Genomic DNA, 20,359 nt, shown 5'->3' with positions numbered 1-20,359 from the left:
ACTATATTTGTAAGATTTAAATGTGCCGTTGCTCACAAGTAAAATGTGAAATAATCAGCAGCTTGTTTTTATTTAAATATTTATTTCCCATAATAAGTTCAACAGGGTAGATGTACTTAAGGAACATGAGACTTTTTCAGATAAATAAAGGCAAATATTGCAAACTACACAAAAGGCAGCCGCTAAAGCGTTTAAGTTTCAAAATAGAACAAACGAAACAGACTAAATTGTCAATTCCACTTAGAAACAAAATATTAATTCTAAAAATAAATCTTAGTTTGTTTTACAGAAGAACAGACAAAACTGACTAACTTTTGTCAATATCAAATAAACTGAGAACTAAAAGGAAATTCTCAATCTCTCCTTGTTGTATAGCTGAGCTTTTCAAACAGTTTTAACAGTTACTTTAGTCTGACAAAAGCCGAATGACGAATTAGCGCTTCCAGTCAGAGACTGAGGCTACGTCCACACGTACACGGGTATTTTTGAAAACGGAGATTTTCCGTTTTCGTTTTAAAAAATAATCCCGTCCACACATAAAGGCAGAAATGAAGGAAAACGCTGCTATGAACATGCCAAAGCAGCAGGTGGCGCTAGATTCCTAACCGTGCAGAAATGTTGGCCAATCAGAAGTCTAGAAGCCTCGGTGGGAAAAAGTAAACAAAGCTGGGGCATAGAAGCAGAACCGAGTCGTATGTGTGGAGGGACAGTAACTGTGTGTATATGTAAGCATTTAAACACTGCAGAGAGTAGAATTAACAGTATTGTAGAAATTCATTTCACCGAAACAATAACGTGGCGCACAGTGTGACGCATGCACCAGTTTATTGTATTTCCAGACTTGCTTTCGGCACAATTTCCAGTGCACGCTACTCTGTTTTTTGTCAGACTTGAAATAGCCGAAATACCTTCACACTACGGAGCTTCTATGGCTCTTCCGTTCGACAATCTCTCCGGCGTTGGAACCATCATCTGTTTTCTCTTCGGTCACGCTCGGTTGATTTTTCTAGTCGGCGCACTCATTTCCTCCATTATGCGCTGGCTCCATTACCCGCTGGCTGCTTCCCAAACAAACACACGTGCGGCTTGGCACTTGTGCTGTACGTAACAAGTCACGCGACGTGACGCTGCGGCTGTGATTGGTTCGGCTCTGCGCTACTGAATTTGGATCGGCTGACCTTTTTTTTTTTTTTTTTTAAGAGAACAAGAGCGGCGAGGTCTATCGCGATAGCTTAATTTCTCTATCGAGTAAAAGTTATATCGCGATACATATCGTTATCGTTCTATCGCCCAGCTCTAATATAGGTGTATCATATATAAGAGACAAATGTTGTTCCTTCAGTATGTTGGTATTACTAAATTTGGATCATTGCTTACATATATTTATAAAAAGAAAATGTACAAGCTGTGATAACTGTGTCTGATAGAATGAAGAGTAGACTGATATATGAAATATTCCTTTATTGGGTGAGAAAATCAGACCATGTCATAACTGCTTTAAGTCATACAGAATAGATATCAGAGCCTTAAACAGGCTGACTTCTGCTAAATGGGTCAAACTGGGCAGAAAGTCTACAAACACATAACATCCTTATAGAATATGATGTAACACTATAGATCAACTTACCTCAGAATATATAAAGCATATAAACAATTACAGCAATATGATGCAACAAACACAGCAGCTACTGATCCAAAATACTCAAAGCTTCATAGAACTGGAACCAACATTTATTTTTAGGTCCATTCTGCTGCTGATACATACAGTGGGGCAAAAAAGTATTTAGTCAGCCACCGATTGTGCAAGTTCCCCCACTTAAAATGATGACAGAGGTCAGTAATTTGCACCAGAGGTACACTTCAACTGTGAGAGACAGAATGTGAAAAAAAAATCCATGAATCCACATGGTAGGATTTGTAAAGAATTTATTGGTAAATCAGGGTGGAAAATAAGTATTTGGTCAATAAGAAAAATACAACTCAATACTTTGTAACATAACCTTTGTTGGCAATAACAGAGGTCAAACGTTTACTATAGGTCTTTACCAGGTTTGCACACACAGTAGCTGGTATTTTGGCCCATTCCTCCATGCAGATCTTCTCGAGAGCAGTGATGTTTTGGGGCTGTCGCCGAGCAACACGGACTTTCAACTCCCGCCACAGATTTTCTATGGGGTTGAGGTCTGGAGACTGGCTAGGCCACTCCAGGACTTTCAAATGCTTCTTACGGAGCCACTCCTTTGTTGCCCGGGCGGTGTGTTTTGGATCATTGTCATGTTGGGAGACCCAGCCTCGTTTCATCTTCAAAGTTCTCACTGATGGAAGGAGGTTTTGGCTCAAAATCTCACGATACATGGCCCCATTCATTCTGTCCTTAACACGGATCAGTCGTCCTGTCCCCTTGGCAGAAAAACAGCCCCATAGCATGATGTTTCCACCCCCATGCTTCACAGTAGGTATGGTGTTCTTGGGATGCAACTCAGTATTCTTCTTCCTCCAAACACGACGAGTTGAGTTTATACCAAAAAGTTCTACTTTGGTTTCATCTGACCACATGACATTCTCCCAATCCTCTGCTGTATCATCCATGTGCTCTCTGGCAAACTTCAGACGGGCCTGGACATGCACTGGCTTCAGCAGCGGAACACGTCTGGCACTGCGGGATTTGATTCCCTGCCGTTGTAGTGTGTTACTGATGGTGACCTTTGTTACTTTGGTCCCAGCTCTCTGCAGGTCATTCACCAGGTCCCCCCGTGTGGTTCTGGGATCTTTGCTCACCGTTCTCATGATCATTTTGACCCCACGGGATGAGATCTTGCGTGGAGCCCCAGATCGAGGGAGATTATCAGTGGTCTTGTATGTCTTCCATTTTCTGAGGTAACAAGTGGGAGACAGAAAAGCTTCTCACAGAAGACGTTACAGGTCTGTGAGAGCCAGAGATTTTCCTTGTTTGAGGTGACCAAATACTTATTTTCTACCCTGATTTACGAATAAATTCTTTACAAATCCTACCATGTGGATTCATGGATTTTTTTTTCACATTCTGTCTCTCACAGTTGAAGTGTACCTCTGGTGCAAATTACTGACCTCTGTCATCATTTTAAGTGGGGGAACTTGCACAATCGGTGGCTGACTAAATACTTTTTTGCCCCACTGTACTTTAGGTTTCTGAATATTACACTTGTTGCTGCCTTTCACAGTGTGTAACTTGAAGGCCCTGTGTACTTTCTCCTGCACTGAAAACACTGCAATGATCAAATTATTTGAACATTACCTAATAAGACTGATTCAGGACAGACAATTAGTTATTTTAAACTTTCCTAGCAGTCCTTCACAAACAGGGAACAGTCTGTCTATTCTCTCCATCTGTCAGCTGCTGCTGGCTCTTCCTCCTCCTCTTCGTCACACACTGCTGAGTTTGTCCTGGTGGATCATCAGGGGTGCAAAGCCTCACAGATGATGTGCAGCAGTGGCTCCCTCAATCTGTCCTCACTCTGGACACTTGCAGTTGTCACACATGGAAATCAAATGTGTGATAAGCTGCAGGATTCAAACACAAGTGTAACTTATAAACACACGTTCATACTTTTATTCCACAATCAGAGAGAAAGAAACAGAGAGAGTGCAGGACAGACAGACAGGTGACAGTCTCAGGTGTACACACTGCTACACAACAGCACAAAAGAAGCAGGATTTAGTGTTTGTGTTATTACGAAACAAGAAGAGTTCCAGATGGTACAGTGGACACATGTGTGACTCCTGTGATTAAAGCATCTTTCTTTCAGCTTAACGAGTGAACCGTCAGCTCGTTCAAACACACGTTAAAGTCCGTTTGGCTGACACCACCGAACAGAGGCAGCAGTGTAACATAGCTCACATTAACAGTGCAGTGGATCCTGCTTGTGCTGTGATGTTCAGGACTGCAAACCGAGCAGCATCACTGACTTTCAGCTTGTTGTGTTTGTGGATATATGACTGACTTTAATTATCCACAAAATCATCACATTCTCTGTCAGATTAAGGTCGACTATTGAACGGCGTATATTTTAAAGGCTTTAAAACCAAGTTAATGTCACATAACTTTCCCGACATGTGGCCAACAATAATGGTTTAATGTTCTTCATTAAAAAAAATATTTGCGCATAAATAAGTGACATAATATTCAGTACTTACTTCTGAAAGTTTACTCTTCCTCCGCTCCGCTTCCACCGTTTTTTTTTTTTCGGCAAAATTATCCACACCACCACCGCACTATGAAGTCTGGGATATGTTGGGCCATGAAGGCAACACCGACCCATCCTTAAAATTCAGGGAAATTAAGGATGCATTTGAGGGCCGCATTTCGAGCAGCCTTTGAATTGGGAAATCCTTCTCTTGTCGCTGTGACGTAATCCAATCCAATCCAATCCAACTTTATTTATATAGCACTTTTAAAAACAACAAAGTTGACCAAAGTGCTTTCCAATAATAAAACAGAGATAGCAGTTAAAACCATACTTTAAGCATACAATGAAATCAATAAACAAAACAAATATATAATTGAAAAAGAAGATAAAAATAAATCAACATGAGTAGAATAAACAATAAGATATACAATGAATAAGATTAACAAAGTAAAAAGATTAAGAATGACCAACAGCTGACTAAAAACTGACTACAAACTGGCTCTGATAACACTCCTAGAAGGCCTTTGAAAAAAAGTGTGTTTTTAAAAGTGATTTAAACATTTCAAGTGTTGGGGCCAGCCTAATATGGAGGGGCAGTTTGTTCCATAGTTTGGGGGCACAACAGCGAAAGCTCGGTCTCCTCGGTGTTTCAGTCTCGACATGGGGACAGCAAGGAGTGACTGGTCAGATGATCTGAGAGACCTTTGTGGAGTGTATTGGTGTAAAAGGTCTGACAGGTAAGACGGAGCCAGGCCATTTAAGACTTTAAAAGCAAGCAATAAAATTTTAAAATGAATTCTAAAATGGACAGGCAACCAGTGTAAGGAGGCAAGAACAGGGGTAATGTGCTCACGTTTGCAAACTAATCGGCCTTAAAATGCGGCCTTTAAGGCTGCAAACCCCAAATCCGGTCATTGGTACTTCCTGGCTTGTGTAGTTACTAGGTAACAAAAGCTCAACACTGCCCCTAGCGTCCTGGAGCACTTCCGTTGTGTTTTGGAATTTGCATGTGTTTTGGAGTTTGTACGTGTTTTGGAATTTGCATGTGTTTTGGAGTTTGCATGTGTTTTGGAGTTTGCAAGTGTTTTAGATTTTGCATGTGTTTTGGAGTTTGTACGTGTTTTGGAATTTGCATGTGTTTTGGAGTTTGCATGTGTTTTTTAGTTTGCAAGTGTTTTGGATTTTGCAAGTGTTTTGGAGTTTGTACGTGCTTTGTCTCTAGGGGCCACCGTACATACCTGACCAGCTAGCATTACCCAGCATGCCGTGCAGCAGTGTCAGTTTGTAAGTGTGCAATAACTTCTGCTCCAAACTGTTTGTTTCACAGATTGCTGTGTGCCTTGACCTTTGACCTGCTAAAGACAGTCAGCTGTGGATTATTCATTGTTTTGTCTGATACTTAGAACTGTGAGGAAGAACGGTAATCAGGGTCCCCTCTCTCTGAATTAAGAAAGGTCGGCAGGCTGCTCGGCACCCTGTGGAGGGCCGTGTGTGGGGCACGGGCCATACGTTGAGTATCACTGTTTGAAATGTAAATATTGTTCTGCAACAGTTAATGGACTAAACCAGAGAAGAAGAAAACAGACTTTACCATGAAGATCCTCAGTGTGGATCAGTATAATATCAGTTTAGTGTCAGCACAACTTTCATATCATTTTCATCTCAGTACAACTCAAACATGCTGACTGACCTCAGAGTTTCAAGTCCACATCCTGGACTCTCCAGAAAACCACACAGATGCTTCACTCCTGAATCATGTAGGTTGTTCAGGCTCAGGTCCAGCTCTCTCAGATGGGAGGGGTTGAACTTCAGCACTGCTGCCAGATAATCACAGCTGATCTCTGACAAACCACAGCGCTCCAGTCTGTATCAAGAATGAAAGATTAAAGTGTATTAGACAAAGTGTGAGCTTGAAATCATTCAGTGTTTCATCATCTGTTCAGAGCTGAAGAAGGTTCAGAATGTAGAAGTTTAGAAAATGGAAACTCCAAACAGCTGAAGCCAACAGGAAGCAGCTTCAAACAAACACAACAAGGAAAAAAAAATCTCATTGACGTTTTTCTGAATGTTTCACATTAAAGTAATATATTTATCATAGAAACATGAAATTTTTTTAAGTTTTGCTGTGTGAAATAAAAAAACTGAACAAGAAATATCAGAGTCCAAAACAAAACAAACTACCAGTTCAGGATGTCGTGAACTAGCTGTGTGCAGGCAGATGAGCACCCAAATGGAAAACTCACAGAGACAAAAGCTAAACTCAAAATCTCTGCTTTATTGCAGGCTTCACAAAGAAACACAACTAAACTGGGAATGCTAAGCTGAACACCGAGGGAACACAGAGAAAGGCACACAGGGGGTAAAGTCACAAGGGGAAATCAAATAAGCAACATCTTAATAGAACAACCTAGGAACCATGGCATAAATAAAGAACAAAATACAAAAACACGAAAACTAAGAATGCTAAATGTGCACGTGAGGATGGATCACTGCAGCTCCAGATAAACAAGCTGGACCTGAACCTGGTAGCTTCACTTCGAAGACACTTCGAAGACGGGAACGTGTCAGAAGTTTTGTGCAGACAAGTGTGAATTTAGAGTGTGGGACGAGTTCTCCACAGTCTTTGTGGAGATCCACATTCTGCATACTGCCTGTGAGAAGCTGGAGACACTTCTTCTCCAAATCCACTGAGCAGCTGCTCGTGGTGGTCAAACTCTGCTGTGGTCACGAACAGCTGGACGCGTGATGGCCAAGTAGTTCTTCCTGTAAACTTATTTGAGGTGAGCTTGAAGCTGCTGCTTGGGGAGCATGCAAAGCTGGTTATATTACTGGAAATGTTCTGCAGACGAGTCTACGTGCTCACAACAAAAGTTGGTGCAGACGACGCTGTGCCCGCTCCGATGCTGATTGGTTGGAAAGTGGGTGGGAACAGGGAAGAGAGCGACAGCAGTGTTCAGCAAAAACATGGAGGATAAAAGAAGAGGAGCAAGAGAAGCTCAGATGGAGCCTGCAGTGGACACTTTTCGTTGTTTTAAGACTCATTTTCACTTCAGCTTCACCAACAACAGCACAAGTAGAGCAGCTTACTGACTGCATGGCTGTGACAGCGCCCCCTGGTAACTGTAAACCTCTACAACATGTAGACGGCCGTCTGCTGCTCATTTCTTTGCCAGCATCACAGGAGCTCTTTATCCTGTTCTTTACTCTCATTGGTTGTTTGTGTGCTTGGTTTTACAACAGTAGTCATTGTGATTGTTCAAAGAAGACAATCAGCTGTGACTAAATGCAACTCCTACAGCAGTGATGGGAATAACTACTACTACTACTAGTTTCTTTTTTTTTTTTTTTTTTTTTTTGTGTCCCGTTTGGATCTTTACCATCAGAATTGTTGTCTTAAGGCCAAGACAGATGCCAAGCGGATTTATTTTACCAAGTGGATCATCATGGCCTTGCCATATTGGTCCATTTGATTGACCTTTATTATAATTATGAATTTATTTTATTTTCAGTTGCTACAAACGGGACAGACATGACTGGGGGATAGGACAGGGAGAAAGAATGAAAGAAAGAGAGGGAGAGAAAGAAAACCAAAGGGGAGAAGAGACGGTGAGAAGGTGGGGAAGAAAGAAAAAAAAACAAACAAACAAAAAAACAAAACACCTGGGTTACCTGTATGGAGAAAAAAAAACAGAAGAGAAAGCAAACAACAAAGAGCAACATAATAAAAAAACGGCACCATCACAAACTAGCTAGCAGTAGATATCAGTAGATACTAAATAATAAACGATATTGTGCAGCACGCAAGATAGACAGCGCACAATGTGCTTTGAGGCAGCAGCCAAGAAAGCTGTAGTCCGCGTCTGTGAATACCCGTGTGTACACCTGTGTGCATACCTGTGTGGATCAGCATGCTTGCATTCCAAAGGTTTCTCCATGTAACGATCTGCTAGGGAGTGTGGGGAGCCACAGCCCCGTCCTCCAGGGTATGAAGCAGGTGTGGAGGAGATCAAAACTCCAGACATCCAGAGGCCCCCAGAACACAAGAGACCAAGGAAGACCAACAGAGGGGCAGCCGCGCCACTGTCCCAGTAAGAGCTGAGGAGAGTCCCAGATGAGGGCTCACTCAGCAGCCGCGGAGCAGAAGCCAGGGGGAGTTGCAGTGACGTGCCCGTGAGCTCCGCCGGCCCCCAGCTGTGCCTGAGTGACCGAGCCCCAGGCCGAGAGGCCGGGGGCACCCCACCTCCGAAGTGGCCCGAGCGAGCCCCAGGCTCCAGGCCCCGATAAGCGGCCGCCAAGGAGTGAGCCGGTGTGTACCCGGACGCCCACCCCCAGACACAAAGAACCACCAACGCACCGACACCTGAGGGAGTCCGCCACTGGCAGGGGAAGTGGTGGTGGGTGGAGATAGGCCTCCAAACCTTGGAGGGCCTGAGATGTCCCCAGAGAGGTGGCGCCTGACACCCAACCTGACATATAGACACAGACATACAGGCACACACAGATACAAACATCCATTCCCACCCTCATGCTCTCATATGCACTTACTCCACACTCAACCAACGTGGAGACAGACATAAAGAGACACTGTACACACGATCACACTCCCCAAGCGTACTTTACGAACCGGGTCTAGGTACCCTTGCCCCTGGAGGGGGGAACTGCACCCAGACCCAGGTGGTGTTACCCTTTTCCCTGCGGTGGGGAGAGGCAGACTGCCCCGACTCCGCAGCAGCAGGGACGCCCCACACTCCGGACCGCAGTCGGACGGCCAACTCCTCCTCCTAGCCCCCCCGCTCCAGCAGGCCGCAGAGAATGGGGGTGAGAGAAGACTCCAAACCTCCCTCCACCTGCTCATTGTAGTGTTCTAAGGTGCATTTAAAACCCAGGAGGGCATGGAGCTACCTGCCAGAGAGCAGCAGGTAAGCGCATAGTCCCTCCTGTTAGCCCTCAATGTCTACGTGTATTCAAAATTGAGAGGTGGGCAACGACGCCAGGGGTGAGGTGTACACCCTGATGGTAATTTGGACTCCGTGTATCATGCCCACCCCCAAGATCCTATATGTATGTGTAATGAGAGTGTGAGTAATGTGAATGTCTAAGTTGTGGGATAAAATTAAGGCAGAGGCAGCCAGAAGGGGACAGAGGGGGGGGGTAGCCTCCTCTGCACCCTGGTGACATACCCCTACTCCAAGGCCCTGCGTGTGTGGGTGGTTGTGGTGGAGCGGGAAGAGGGAGGCAACTGGAGATGGGGAGGGAAGGAAGGGAGGGGCAAGTGACCCCTCCCTGGGGCCAGCTCCCCCGCTGACCCCAGTAGGCACTCCCATACTCCGCGACCCGCCAGGGAAAGGGGGCCCAGGCCCATCCAGACCAGGGCCCAGCGCAACAGCGCCCCCCGGCCCCACAGAGCCCGGGACAGTCCACCCAACCCCACCACAGAGAAAACTGCACCCACCCCACCATCCATTCATCTTCCAGACTACATGAGACAATAGACGCCCAGGCTGAGATCTTCCTCCACCTCTCCTGTATCTCCCCCTCCTGCAGAGAGTTCCTGAGGAGAGGAAAGCTCCTGCAAGGTGTGACAATCTCCCCCACCAGTTGAAGAGCCCCCCAGGCGGCTCGACGCACCGGCGGCACCCTGCGCCAGGGATGGGCCATGCACCCACCCGCCCACAACCCCGGCAACACACAAACCAGGACCCAAGGCCCCGAGGCCCGGCCAGGGCCCCAGCCCAGAGACGGAGCGCCCCCAGAACCTCACGCCCATCCCGGACCCACCCAGGAGCAGACAGGCTACCAGGTCAGTAACCCATGTCCGTCAGTACAGACCCTCCCCTAGCCCCGCTGCACGCAGCCACGAGGAAGTGGCTACTACTACTAGTTTCAAAGCTCAGGAATCAGCACCCCCCCCCCCCCCACACACACACACACACACACACACATTTTCTTTGAGCAACTATTTTTATCTGCTGTGTTTAGGGATGGGTACCGGTGTCCGGTGCCATGATGGCACCGGTTCTGACATAAACGGTAGTAACCAGACCGAAAAGCATCGCACATTTCGGTGCTTTATTTCGGTGCTTTTTTTTCCTGAGCTGTGATACACTTCTAGCCAATCATTTTACGTTTCCGAGGATAGTAGGCGGGCCCAGGTACGTACGTTCTTTTAGAGCAGAGCTACAGATTAAAAATGCCCAAGGCGAAGCGGTCAAAAGTCTGGCTGTACTTCACAGCAAAATATGCAAACTCAGCAGCCTGCAACAAGTGCTTTAAGCTGATACTGTGATACTGTCAAAGGAGGTAACACCTCAAATCCGATGAAACACCTGGCGACGCATAGCGGGTTTTTTTTAAAGCCGAGAAATGCGCCGTATTTGATAGCTTGCTGCGAGACCTCACACCGAGCACATCTACTGCGGGTGTGGTGCCTGTTATGCAACATCCCCCAAAAACCCGAAGAGGAGAGTCCTGGCCCCTAGCCCTGCCAGTGTAGCAGAAATGATGAGGATGATGATGCAGCAGCAGCCGTTCTTCTCTGCGTGAGTAGCTTAATGTTGTTCGTGTGTAATTTAAGTTGAGTAGGCTAACCACGTTATTACATTAATGCATGTAAGGTGAACTAGCAAACATCATCATAGTTACAGTGGGGCAAAAAAGTATTTAGTCAGCCACCGATTGTGCAAGTTCCCCCACCTAAAATGATGACAGAGGTCAGTAATTTGCACCAGAGGTACACTTCAACTGTGAGAGACAGAATGTGAAAAAAAGATCCATGAATCCACATGGTAGGATTTGTAAAGAATTTATTCGTAAATTAGGGTGGAAAATAAGTATTTGGTCAATAACAAAAATACAACTCAATACTTTGTAACATAACCTTTGTTGGCAATAACAGAGGTCAAATGTTTACTATCGGTCTTTACCAGGTTTGCACACACAGTAGCTGGTATTTTGGCCCATTCCTCCATGCAGATCTTCTCGAGAGCAGTGATGTTTTGGGGCTGTCGCCGAGCAACACGGACTTTCAACTCCCGCCACAGATTTTCTATGGGGTTGAGGTCTGGAGACTGGCTAGGCCACTCCAGGACTTTCAAATGCTTCTTACGGAGCCACTCCTTTGTTGCCCGGGCGGTGTGTTTTGGATCATTGTCATGTTGGAAGACCCAGCCTCGTTTCATCTTCAAAGTTCTCACTGATGGAAGGAGGTTTTGGCTCAAAATCTCACGATACATGGCCCCATTCATTCTGTCCTTAACACGGATCAGTCGTCCTGTCCCCTTGGCAGAAAAACAGCCCCATAGCATGATGTTTCCACCCCCATGCTTCACAGTAGGTATGGTGTTCTTGGGATGCAACTCAGTATTCTTCTTCCTCCAAACACGACGAGTTGAGTTTATACCAAAAAGTTCTACTTTGGTTTCATCTGACCACATGACATTCTCCCAATCCTCTGCTGTATCATCCATGTGCTCTCTGGCAAACTTCAGACGGGCCTGGACATGCACTGGCTTCAGCAGCGGAACACGTCTGGCACTGCGGGATTTGATTCCCTGCCGTTGTAGTGTGTTACTGATGGTGACCTTTGTTACTTTGGTCCCAGCTCTCTGCAGGTCATTCACCAGGTCCCCCCGTGTGGTTCTGGGATCTTTGCTCACCGTTCTCATGATCATTTTGACCCCACGGGATGAGATCTTGCGTGGAGCCCCAGATCGAGGGAGTATCAGTGGTCTTGTATGTCTTCCATTTTCTGATGATTGCTCCCACAGTTGATTTGTTCACACCAAGCTGCTTGCCTATTGTAGATTCACTCTTCCCAGTCTGGTGCAGCTCTACAATACTTTTCCTGGTGTCCTTCGAAAGCTCTTTGGTCTTGGCCATGGCGGAGTTTGGAGTCTGACTGTTTGAGGCTGTGGACAGGTGTCTTTTATACAGATGATGAGTTCAAACAGGTGCCATTCATACAGGTAACGAGTGGGGGACAGAAAAGCTTCTTACAGAAGACGTTACAGGTCTGTGAGAGCCAGAGATTTTCCTTGTTTGAGGTGACCAAATACTTATTTTCCACCCTAATTTACGAATAAATTCTTTACAAATCCTACCATGTGGATTCATGGATTTTTTTTTCACATTCTGTCTCTCACAGTTGAAGTGTACCTCTGGTGCAAATTACTGACCTCTGTCATCATTTTAAGTGGGGAACTTGTACAATCGGTGGCTGACTAAATACTTTTTTGCCCCACTGTACATGCAGCTGTCTTCTTGTTTGATGGCAGATACTCCCTTCACCCTGGCTGTTAATATCAACAAAAGATGGCGGCGCGCACAGATGCAGCGGCCCGGAGCTCCTACACTTTTGCACTTTTGGTGGTATTGGGTATTATTTCACACAGTCTGGGGTTACTTCAATACAACAGAGATGATCTACTACAACTAAGCCGTGGAGATCTTCAACTAACATCCGAGTATCTCATCCCCCCGGAGATCGTTAAGCAACCCCCGGGGCTACCCGCAACAGCAAGCCGCAGGAGGAGACGTTGCGAGCGGAGGCAGAAGAGAGGCAGGCGGGGAGGCCTGTGGGCACGGCTAAAGACTAGTCCGTTTAAACCACCACTCCCGACCATATTCCTCTCCAATGCCCGTTCAATCCGTTACAAACTGGATGAAATACGACTGCAGATCGCCACTTGACGGACTTTTAATAACTGTTCGTGCATGATTTTCACTGAAACCTGGCTGGACAGCGCCATTCCCGATGCGGCTATTGATCTAGCAGGCCACACCGCCTATCGAGCCGACAGGTCTGCGGACTCGGGTAAGAAGACTGGCGGGGGGCTGTACATCTATATTAACAACCTTTGGTGCACGAACGTCACGGTAACGGAAAAACTGTGCAGTACAGAGGTAGAACTGTTGGTGTTAAAGTGCCGTCCATTCTATCTCCCTCTGGAATTTTCTGCCGTTTACATCTGCGCTGTTTACATTCCACCAGATGCTAATGCTAAGCTAGCGTTAGCACAATTGAGCAGCAGCATCAATAACAGCCTGGTAGCACACCCGGACAGTGTCTTTATTGCGGCTGGGGATTTTAACCACGCGGACCTGAAATCTGTACTTCACAATTTCCACCGTAATGTGAAGTGTGCTACCAGAGGAGATAGAACGTTGGACCAGGTGTACACCAACATGGCGAATGCGTACAGAGCCCAGGCTTATCCCCACCTGGGTCTGTCAGACCATCTCTCCCTTCTGCTACACCCAATATACACACAAAAGATCAAGAGCACTGGGATTACAACCAAAACCGTGAGAACATGGGCGCAGGATGCTATTCCGATGCTTCAGGACTGTTTCCACTGCACAGACTGGGATGTATTCAAGGTGCAGGACACTGACAATCGTGTCGCATTGGACAGTTACACCTCCACTGTCTTGGACTACATCTGTTTCTGTGTGGACAATGTAACAACTTGGAAACGACTCCGTGTGTTCCCTAATAATCCACCCTGGATGACACACGGAGTTCAACAACTTATTCGAACGAGGAACAACGCTTTCAAATCCGGGGACCAGGAGGCATACAGTGCTGCCAGGGCCAACCTGAGAAGAGGCATCAAGACTGCCAAGCAGCAGCACAGGAGGTGTATCGAGGCCAGGTTTGAGAACAACACAAACCCAAGGCAGGTCTGGGAGGGCATCAGGGCTATCACGGACTACAAAAGGAGAACACCATCACCCTCAGCCGACAGTTCTACTCTGGCTGAGGATCTAAATCTCTTTTATGCCCGTTTTGATAGGGAGAACACCGACCCTGTCCTGTCCCCTCTCCCCTCAACCGACCCTGCTCCAGTCCTGAGCACTCATGAGCTGAGGCGTGTGTTCCGGAGCATTAACACCAGGAAGGCGGCCGGGCCAGATGGAGTGTTGGGCCGGGTGCTAAAAGACTGTGCTGCGGACCTGGCGGACGTCTTCACCTCTATATATAACACCTCGCTGTCCTGTTCACTGGTACCATCCTGTTTCAAAGCAGCAACCATCGTTCCCATCCCAAAACAGTCAAATGTCACATGTCTGAACGATTTCAGACCTGTGGCACTCACCCCCATTCCCGCCAAATGCCTGGAGAGACTGGTCATTAAACACATCAGAGCTGCTTTTCCACCATCCCTGGACTTGCACCAGTTTGCATACAGGGAGAACCGGTCAACCAAGGATGCGATCGCCACAGTGCTGCACACATTACTGAAGCACTTGGAACACAGGAACACCTATGCACGGCTCCTCTTTGTAGACTACAGCTCGGCTTTTAATACCATCCGGCCATACAAACTCCGTCCCAAACTCCACCAACTGGGACTTAACTCCTCTCTGTGCAACTGGATTGTGGACTTCCTCACTAACCGTAGACAGAGTGTCAGAGTGGGTAAGAACACCTCTTCCACCCTTGTGGTCAACACCGGTGCCCCTCAGGGGTGTGTCCTGAGCCCTCTGCTATACACTCTCTTCACCCATGACTGTATTTCCTCCTGCGCGTCCAATCTCATTGTTAAGTTTGCCGATGACACTACAGTGCTCGGACTTACAGTGGGGCAAAAAAGTATTTAGTCAGCCACCGATTGTGCAAGTTCCCCCACTTAAAATGATGACAGAGGTCAGTAATTTGCACCAGAGGTACACTTCAACTGTGAGAGACAGAATGTGAAAAAAAAATCCATGAATCCACATGGTAGGATTTGTAAAGAATTTATTGGTAAATCAGGGTGGAAAATAAGTATTTGGTCAATAAGAAAAATACAACTCAATACTTTGTAACATAACCTTTGTTGGCAATAACAGAGGTCAAACGTTTACTATAGGTCTTTACCAGGTTTGCACACACAGTAGCTGGTATTTTGGCCCATTCCTCCATGCAGATCTTCTCGAGAGCAGTGATGTTTTGGGGCTGTCGCCGAGCAACACGGACTTTCAACTCCCGCCACAGATTTTCTATGGGGTTGAGGTCTGGAGACTGGCTAGGCCACTCCAGGACTTTCAAATGCTTCTTACGGAGCCACTCCTTTGTTGCCCGGGCGGTGTGTTTTGGATCATTGTCATGTTGGGAGACCCAGCCTCGTTTCATCTTCAAAGTTCTCACTGATGGAAGGAGGTTTTGGCTCAAAATCTCACGATACATGGCCCCATTCATTCTGTCCTTAACACGGATCAGTCGTCCTGTCCCCTTGGCAGAAAAACAGCCCCATAGCATGATGTTTCCACCCCCATGCTTCACAGTAGGTATGGTGTTCTTGGGATGCAACTCAGTATTCTTCTTCCTCCAAACACGACGAGTTGAGTTTATACCAAAAAGTTCTACTTTGGTTTCATCTGACCACATGACATTCTCCCAATCCTCTGCTGTATCATCCATGTGCTCTCTGGCAAACTTCAGACGGGCCTGGACATGCACTGGCTTCAGCAGCGGAACACGTCTGGCACTGCGGGATTTGATTCCCTGCCGTTGTAGTGTGTTACTGATGGTGACCTTTGTTACTTTGGTCCCAGCTCTCTGCAGGTCATTCACCAGGTCCCCCCGTGTGGTTCTGGGATCTTTGCTCACCGTTCTCATGATCATTTTGACCCCACGGGATGAGATCTTGCGTGGAGCCCCAGATCGAGGGAGATTATCAGTGGTCTTGTATGTCTTCCATTTTCTGATGATTGCTCCCACAGTTGATTTTTTCACACCAAGCTGCTTGCCTATTGTAGATTCACTCTTCCCAGTCTGGTGCAGGTCTACAATACTTTTCCTGGTGTCCTTCGAAAGCTCTTTGGTCTTGGCCATGGCGGAGTTTGGAGTCTGACTGTTTGAGGCTGTGGACAGGTGTCTTTTATACAGATGATGAGTTCAAACAGGTGCCATTCATACAGGTAACGAGTGGGGGACAGAAAAGCTTCTTACAGAGGACGTTGCAGGTCTGTGAGAGCCAGAGATTTTCCTTGTTTAAGGTGATCAAATATTTATTTTCCACCCTAATTTACGAATAAATTCTTTACAAATCCTACCATGTGAATTCATGGATTTTTTTTTTCACATTCTGTCTCTCACAGTTGAAGTGTACCTCTGGTGCAAATTACTGACCTCTGTCATCATTTTAAGTGGGGGAACTTGCACAATCGGTGGCTGACTAAATACTTTTTTGCCCCACTGTATATCCAACAACGATGAGACAAACTAGAGGACAGAGGTGCAACAACTAGAGTCATGGTGCCACGACAATAACTTGGTCTTAAACGCCAAAAAGACCAAGGAGATCATTGTAGATTTCCGGAGGAAGGGTCATAACAACCATCTGCCTCTCTTCATTGGCAGTGAGGCGGTGGAGAGGGTGAGCAGTTTTAAATTTTGGGGGGTAACTGTGACCGAGGACCTGTCCTGGGGCAGCCATATCACCTCAGTTGCACGGAAGGCCCAACAGCGCCTCTACTACCTGAGGAGACTGCGGAGCGCACACATTCCCAGATCTCTGATGCTGAACTTCTACAACTGTGCCATCAGCAGCATTCTGACGTATGGATTTCTAGTGTGGTTCCCCAGCTGCACCAAGGCCGATCAGCAAGCACTCTAGCGGGTGGTGAAAGAAGCTGGCAGAATTATTGGAACAAGTCTGCCAGAGATTCGGAGGGTGAGGAGGAGGGTGCACAGTATCCTGCGGGACCAACATCACCCTGCGCGCCACCTTTTCCATCTGCTGCCCTCAGGGAGAAGGTACAGGTCTATACAGGCCAGAACATCCAGACTGGCCAACAGCCTGTATCCACAGGCTGTGAGGCTCCTGAACTCCCTGCCCCCCTCTCACGGACAATAACCATATCCAACTTCTTAATAGCACTGAACTGGTCTGCATTGGTGCATCATATCTTTATTTTCTTTCCCCCTCCTGCCCCCCCCCCCCCCCCCCCCTCTTTCTTAAATAGATAACTATCATATCTGACATCAGATTTCTTGAGCTCTCAGCGAAGGCGGTCGCACTTTCTCCTCTCCTCCTCACCCTTATCTTCCCTGCTTCGCCTCTATGTCCTTGTCTTGTCTTGTGTGAATTTACTTTCCCTGGAACAGTCTCTCACTGTCGTTCTCTAAACCTAAAAGAGAATTATGGATTTGATCAACTGGTCTCTGAGTGCTATTGACACCCTTTTCTCAACGAGAAGTCGGGGCTCGGGAGAGCCTGAGTGCCCTGGAGGGACTTTCCCTGCCGGTTACACGATGGACGGGTGGCAGAACTGGAGGACCGTGTGCCTGGCGGGACTGTCGATCGAGGACGCTGAAGATATCTACCTATTCGGAACCATGATAACAGGGTTCATGCTGATCGGCGTTGGCTTAGCCCTGGTTTATCAGAGAAATAAGAAAGCGGAACCGGCTGTTCAAACCCCCACAAGGCTGCCCGCTGGATTCGAAGCGACGGGACGAGGTGCGACCTCTCACAACGAACGTAATATGGTCAGCACCTTGGAGACGCTTACAGCTGCTGTGAAGGCTCAAAACAACACCATTGAGCGTATGAGGGGAAACATCAGAGAGAGGCCTGCTCAAAATGAGACCCTTGAGCGACAGTTGGAAAACATCGCGGAACGGATCACTGCAGTTGTGAGGTCTCAGAATCAAAAGACTGACAACACCACGGAACAGAAGTTTGATATCATCATGGGGAGGCTCGCAGCTCTTCAACGGGAGATCGAGAGACCAGCCTCGGAGTGCTAGAATTCGAGCTGCTCACAAAGGAGAAATCAACAATATTCAACATTTGGACACCACGGCCCCAGCTGCAGGCCCAAGGCTGGAGCCCACCAAAACAACTCCCTGATAACGACTGTGTGATGACTATTCTTCCCGCCCCATGAAGGACACCTGGATTGGCTGGAGGACTGTTTACTTAGCCTGATAGGCCGAAGGACACTGTCTCAGCTAAACTATGGACACGCACACACACACACTTACACTGATAAGCACTCACTCATCCCCCTCCCTTTCCAACGCCTTCGATGCTTGTGCCCTACCGGGGATGATAGCAGTCAACTGGACCAGCACAGATGCTGCAGGACCGGATGCGCTGTCTACGCCGGCTCTCTCTTACCCTTTACCCGCCCCTGTTGCTTGTCTCGTGTTTCTATGGTGTATTGATAGTCATGTGCTTTTGTGCTGAGGTGTTTTTTCTTTTATCAAACTGTTCTCCCACCAGGAGCTCAGTCTGAGTGGAGGTTTTTTTTCTCCTCCTCTTACCTCATGTAGTGTATTTTCGTTGTTTTTTCCTATCAGCCTACCTTCTGACATGTCTCCCCAATGTGATGTTTGTGTAAAGTTGGTCAGAAGGTTCCTTTGTGAGTGCGCATGCGCCATTAGCGTGCTGCCTGCTGTAACCCTAATTTCCCTCGGGATGAATAAAGTATTCTGATTCTGATTCTGATTCTGATATCTCACAGTACAATAATATTGAATGGGTTGCATTGTTGTACTTTGTCATGTTTCTCAGGTCTTTGTCTGAATTTCTTATGAACATTACTTGTCATGTTCTCATGTTGTTGCTAAGGATTGTCTTATTGCACTGGAGTCACACTGGGTTAAATATTTACACTTGGGTTTTAAGGGGTATTTATTATTTTCTTCATTATTTTATTTACGGGTTGTACGGAAGCCCCAAACGCAATTTCATTGTTCTCTGACAATGACAATAAATACTTAAATAAATAAATAAATAAATAAATAAATAAATAAAAGGCTAAAAAGACCAAAGAAAAAGTGGAAAACAGTTAAACATGAGAGGTTTTTGGACAAAATTTGTGTTTTTTCCATTGTTTAAGCACTGCTTCCAGCCAAGAGTGATGCCATATATGCCCCATAGCTGCAGAAAAGGCTAACATTGTTATCTTTTTACAAAAAACAACTGAACATGAGAGGTTTTTGGACCAATTTGTGTTCTCCATTCTTTAAGCACCGGTTTGAGCACCGTTTGAGCACCGGCACCGTTTCAAAAGTACCGATTTGGCACCGGTATCGGATGAAACCTAAACGATACCCATCCCTAGCTGTGTTTTTGTGTTTCTGCAGACATCAGACATCCTGCTGCTCTGGACAACTGAAGAGACCCAGCAGGTCAGCTGATCTGTGGTCAGCACCAGCATCTTTAACTAAGTTTGAGGGGTGAGCAGTCTTTGGAAGCCTTTACTGTCTGACAGTGATGTTTAAACGATGGCTCAGAGCAGAATTTGGATCATTATTTTGCTTTCCTTCTATTACTATGTTTAGCTTCTGCTTCACAGATATTCTCTGAAATGTTTCCCACTGTTGGACAAACTTCCTTCATAACAGAGATCTTCCGTGGAATCCATCTGTGCACACACACATAATATCAGCCTGATGTCTGCAGTTTAGTGTCAGCACGACTTTCACATCATATTCATCTCAGCACAACTAAAACATGCTGACTGACCTCAGAGTTTCAAGTCCACATCCTGGACTCTCCAGAAAACCACACAGCTGCTTCACTCCTGAATCCTGCAGGTTGTTGTTCCTAGTCAAGGACAGGTAGTCATTACTCAGGTCCAGCTCTCTCAGATGGGAGGGGTTGGACTTCAGCGCTGCTGCCAGATAATCACAGCTGATCTTTGACAAACCACAGTTCCCCAATCTGTATCAAGAATGAAAGATGTGAGTTTATTAGACAAAGTGTGAGCTTAAAAATCATTCAGTATCATCTGTCATCATCTGTTCAGAGCTGAAGAAGGTTCAGAATGTAGAAGTTTAGAAAATGGAAACTCCAAACAGCTGAAGCCAACAGGAAGCAGCTTCAAACAAGCACAACAAGAAGAAAAAACTCTGAAATTTTCACATTAAAGTCATACATTTCTAACAAGAGTATTTTAAAGACAGCGTCACTCATGATCATCTTCTGCTCAGTAAAACTTGGTTTTCCACATGTCAGTGTTAATGATGCACATACGTCTTAATTCAAAGAGGGAGCGAGGAGGATGACAGAAAGATGGTACAAGAGCATTAAGAACCCAAAGAAGAGCAGAAGGATTTTGGAGCCTGTTGGATTGAAGCTTTCACAGAGACGTGTTTTACTGGACACAACTAGGACACAGACTTTTAATCCCGAGATTTGGATGACCTTTCTGTCCTTATGTTCACAAATGATGCTGTAACTCTGTGACTGTCC

At 46.3% G+C, this 20,359-nt stretch overlaps 1 protein-coding gene across 3 annotated transcripts in view; it reads right to left on the bottom strand.

Moving 5' to 3' along the window:
• The window catches only part of LOC143420304 (NACHT, LRR and PYD domains-containing protein 12-like), a 79,069-nt gene that overhangs the window by 15,416 nt on the left and 43,294 nt on the right, over positions 1-20,359 (bottom strand). For all 3 annotated transcript variants that reach the window (XM_076888165.1, XM_076888163.1, XM_076888166.1), the window contains 2 exons: positions 19,631-19,828; positions 5,857-6,030 (listed from right to left, as the gene is read on the bottom strand). In XM_076888165.1, coding sequence (XP_076744280.1) covers positions 5,857-6,030; positions 19,631-19,828 — 372 coding nt within the window. The remainder of the gene's footprint in view (positions 1-5,856; positions 6,031-19,630; positions 19,829-20,359) is intronic.

This window comes from Maylandia zebra, linkage group LG2 (genome assembly GCF_041146795.1).
Source record: "Maylandia zebra isolate NMK-2024a linkage group LG2, Mzebra_GT3a, whole genome shotgun sequence".
In the NCBI taxonomy this organism is placed as follows: Eukaryota; Metazoa; Chordata; class Actinopteri; order Cichliformes; family Cichlidae; genus Maylandia; species Maylandia zebra.
The sequence above is the reverse complement of the archived record's forward strand: the minus strand, read 5'-3'. Positions and strand labels throughout refer to the sequence as shown.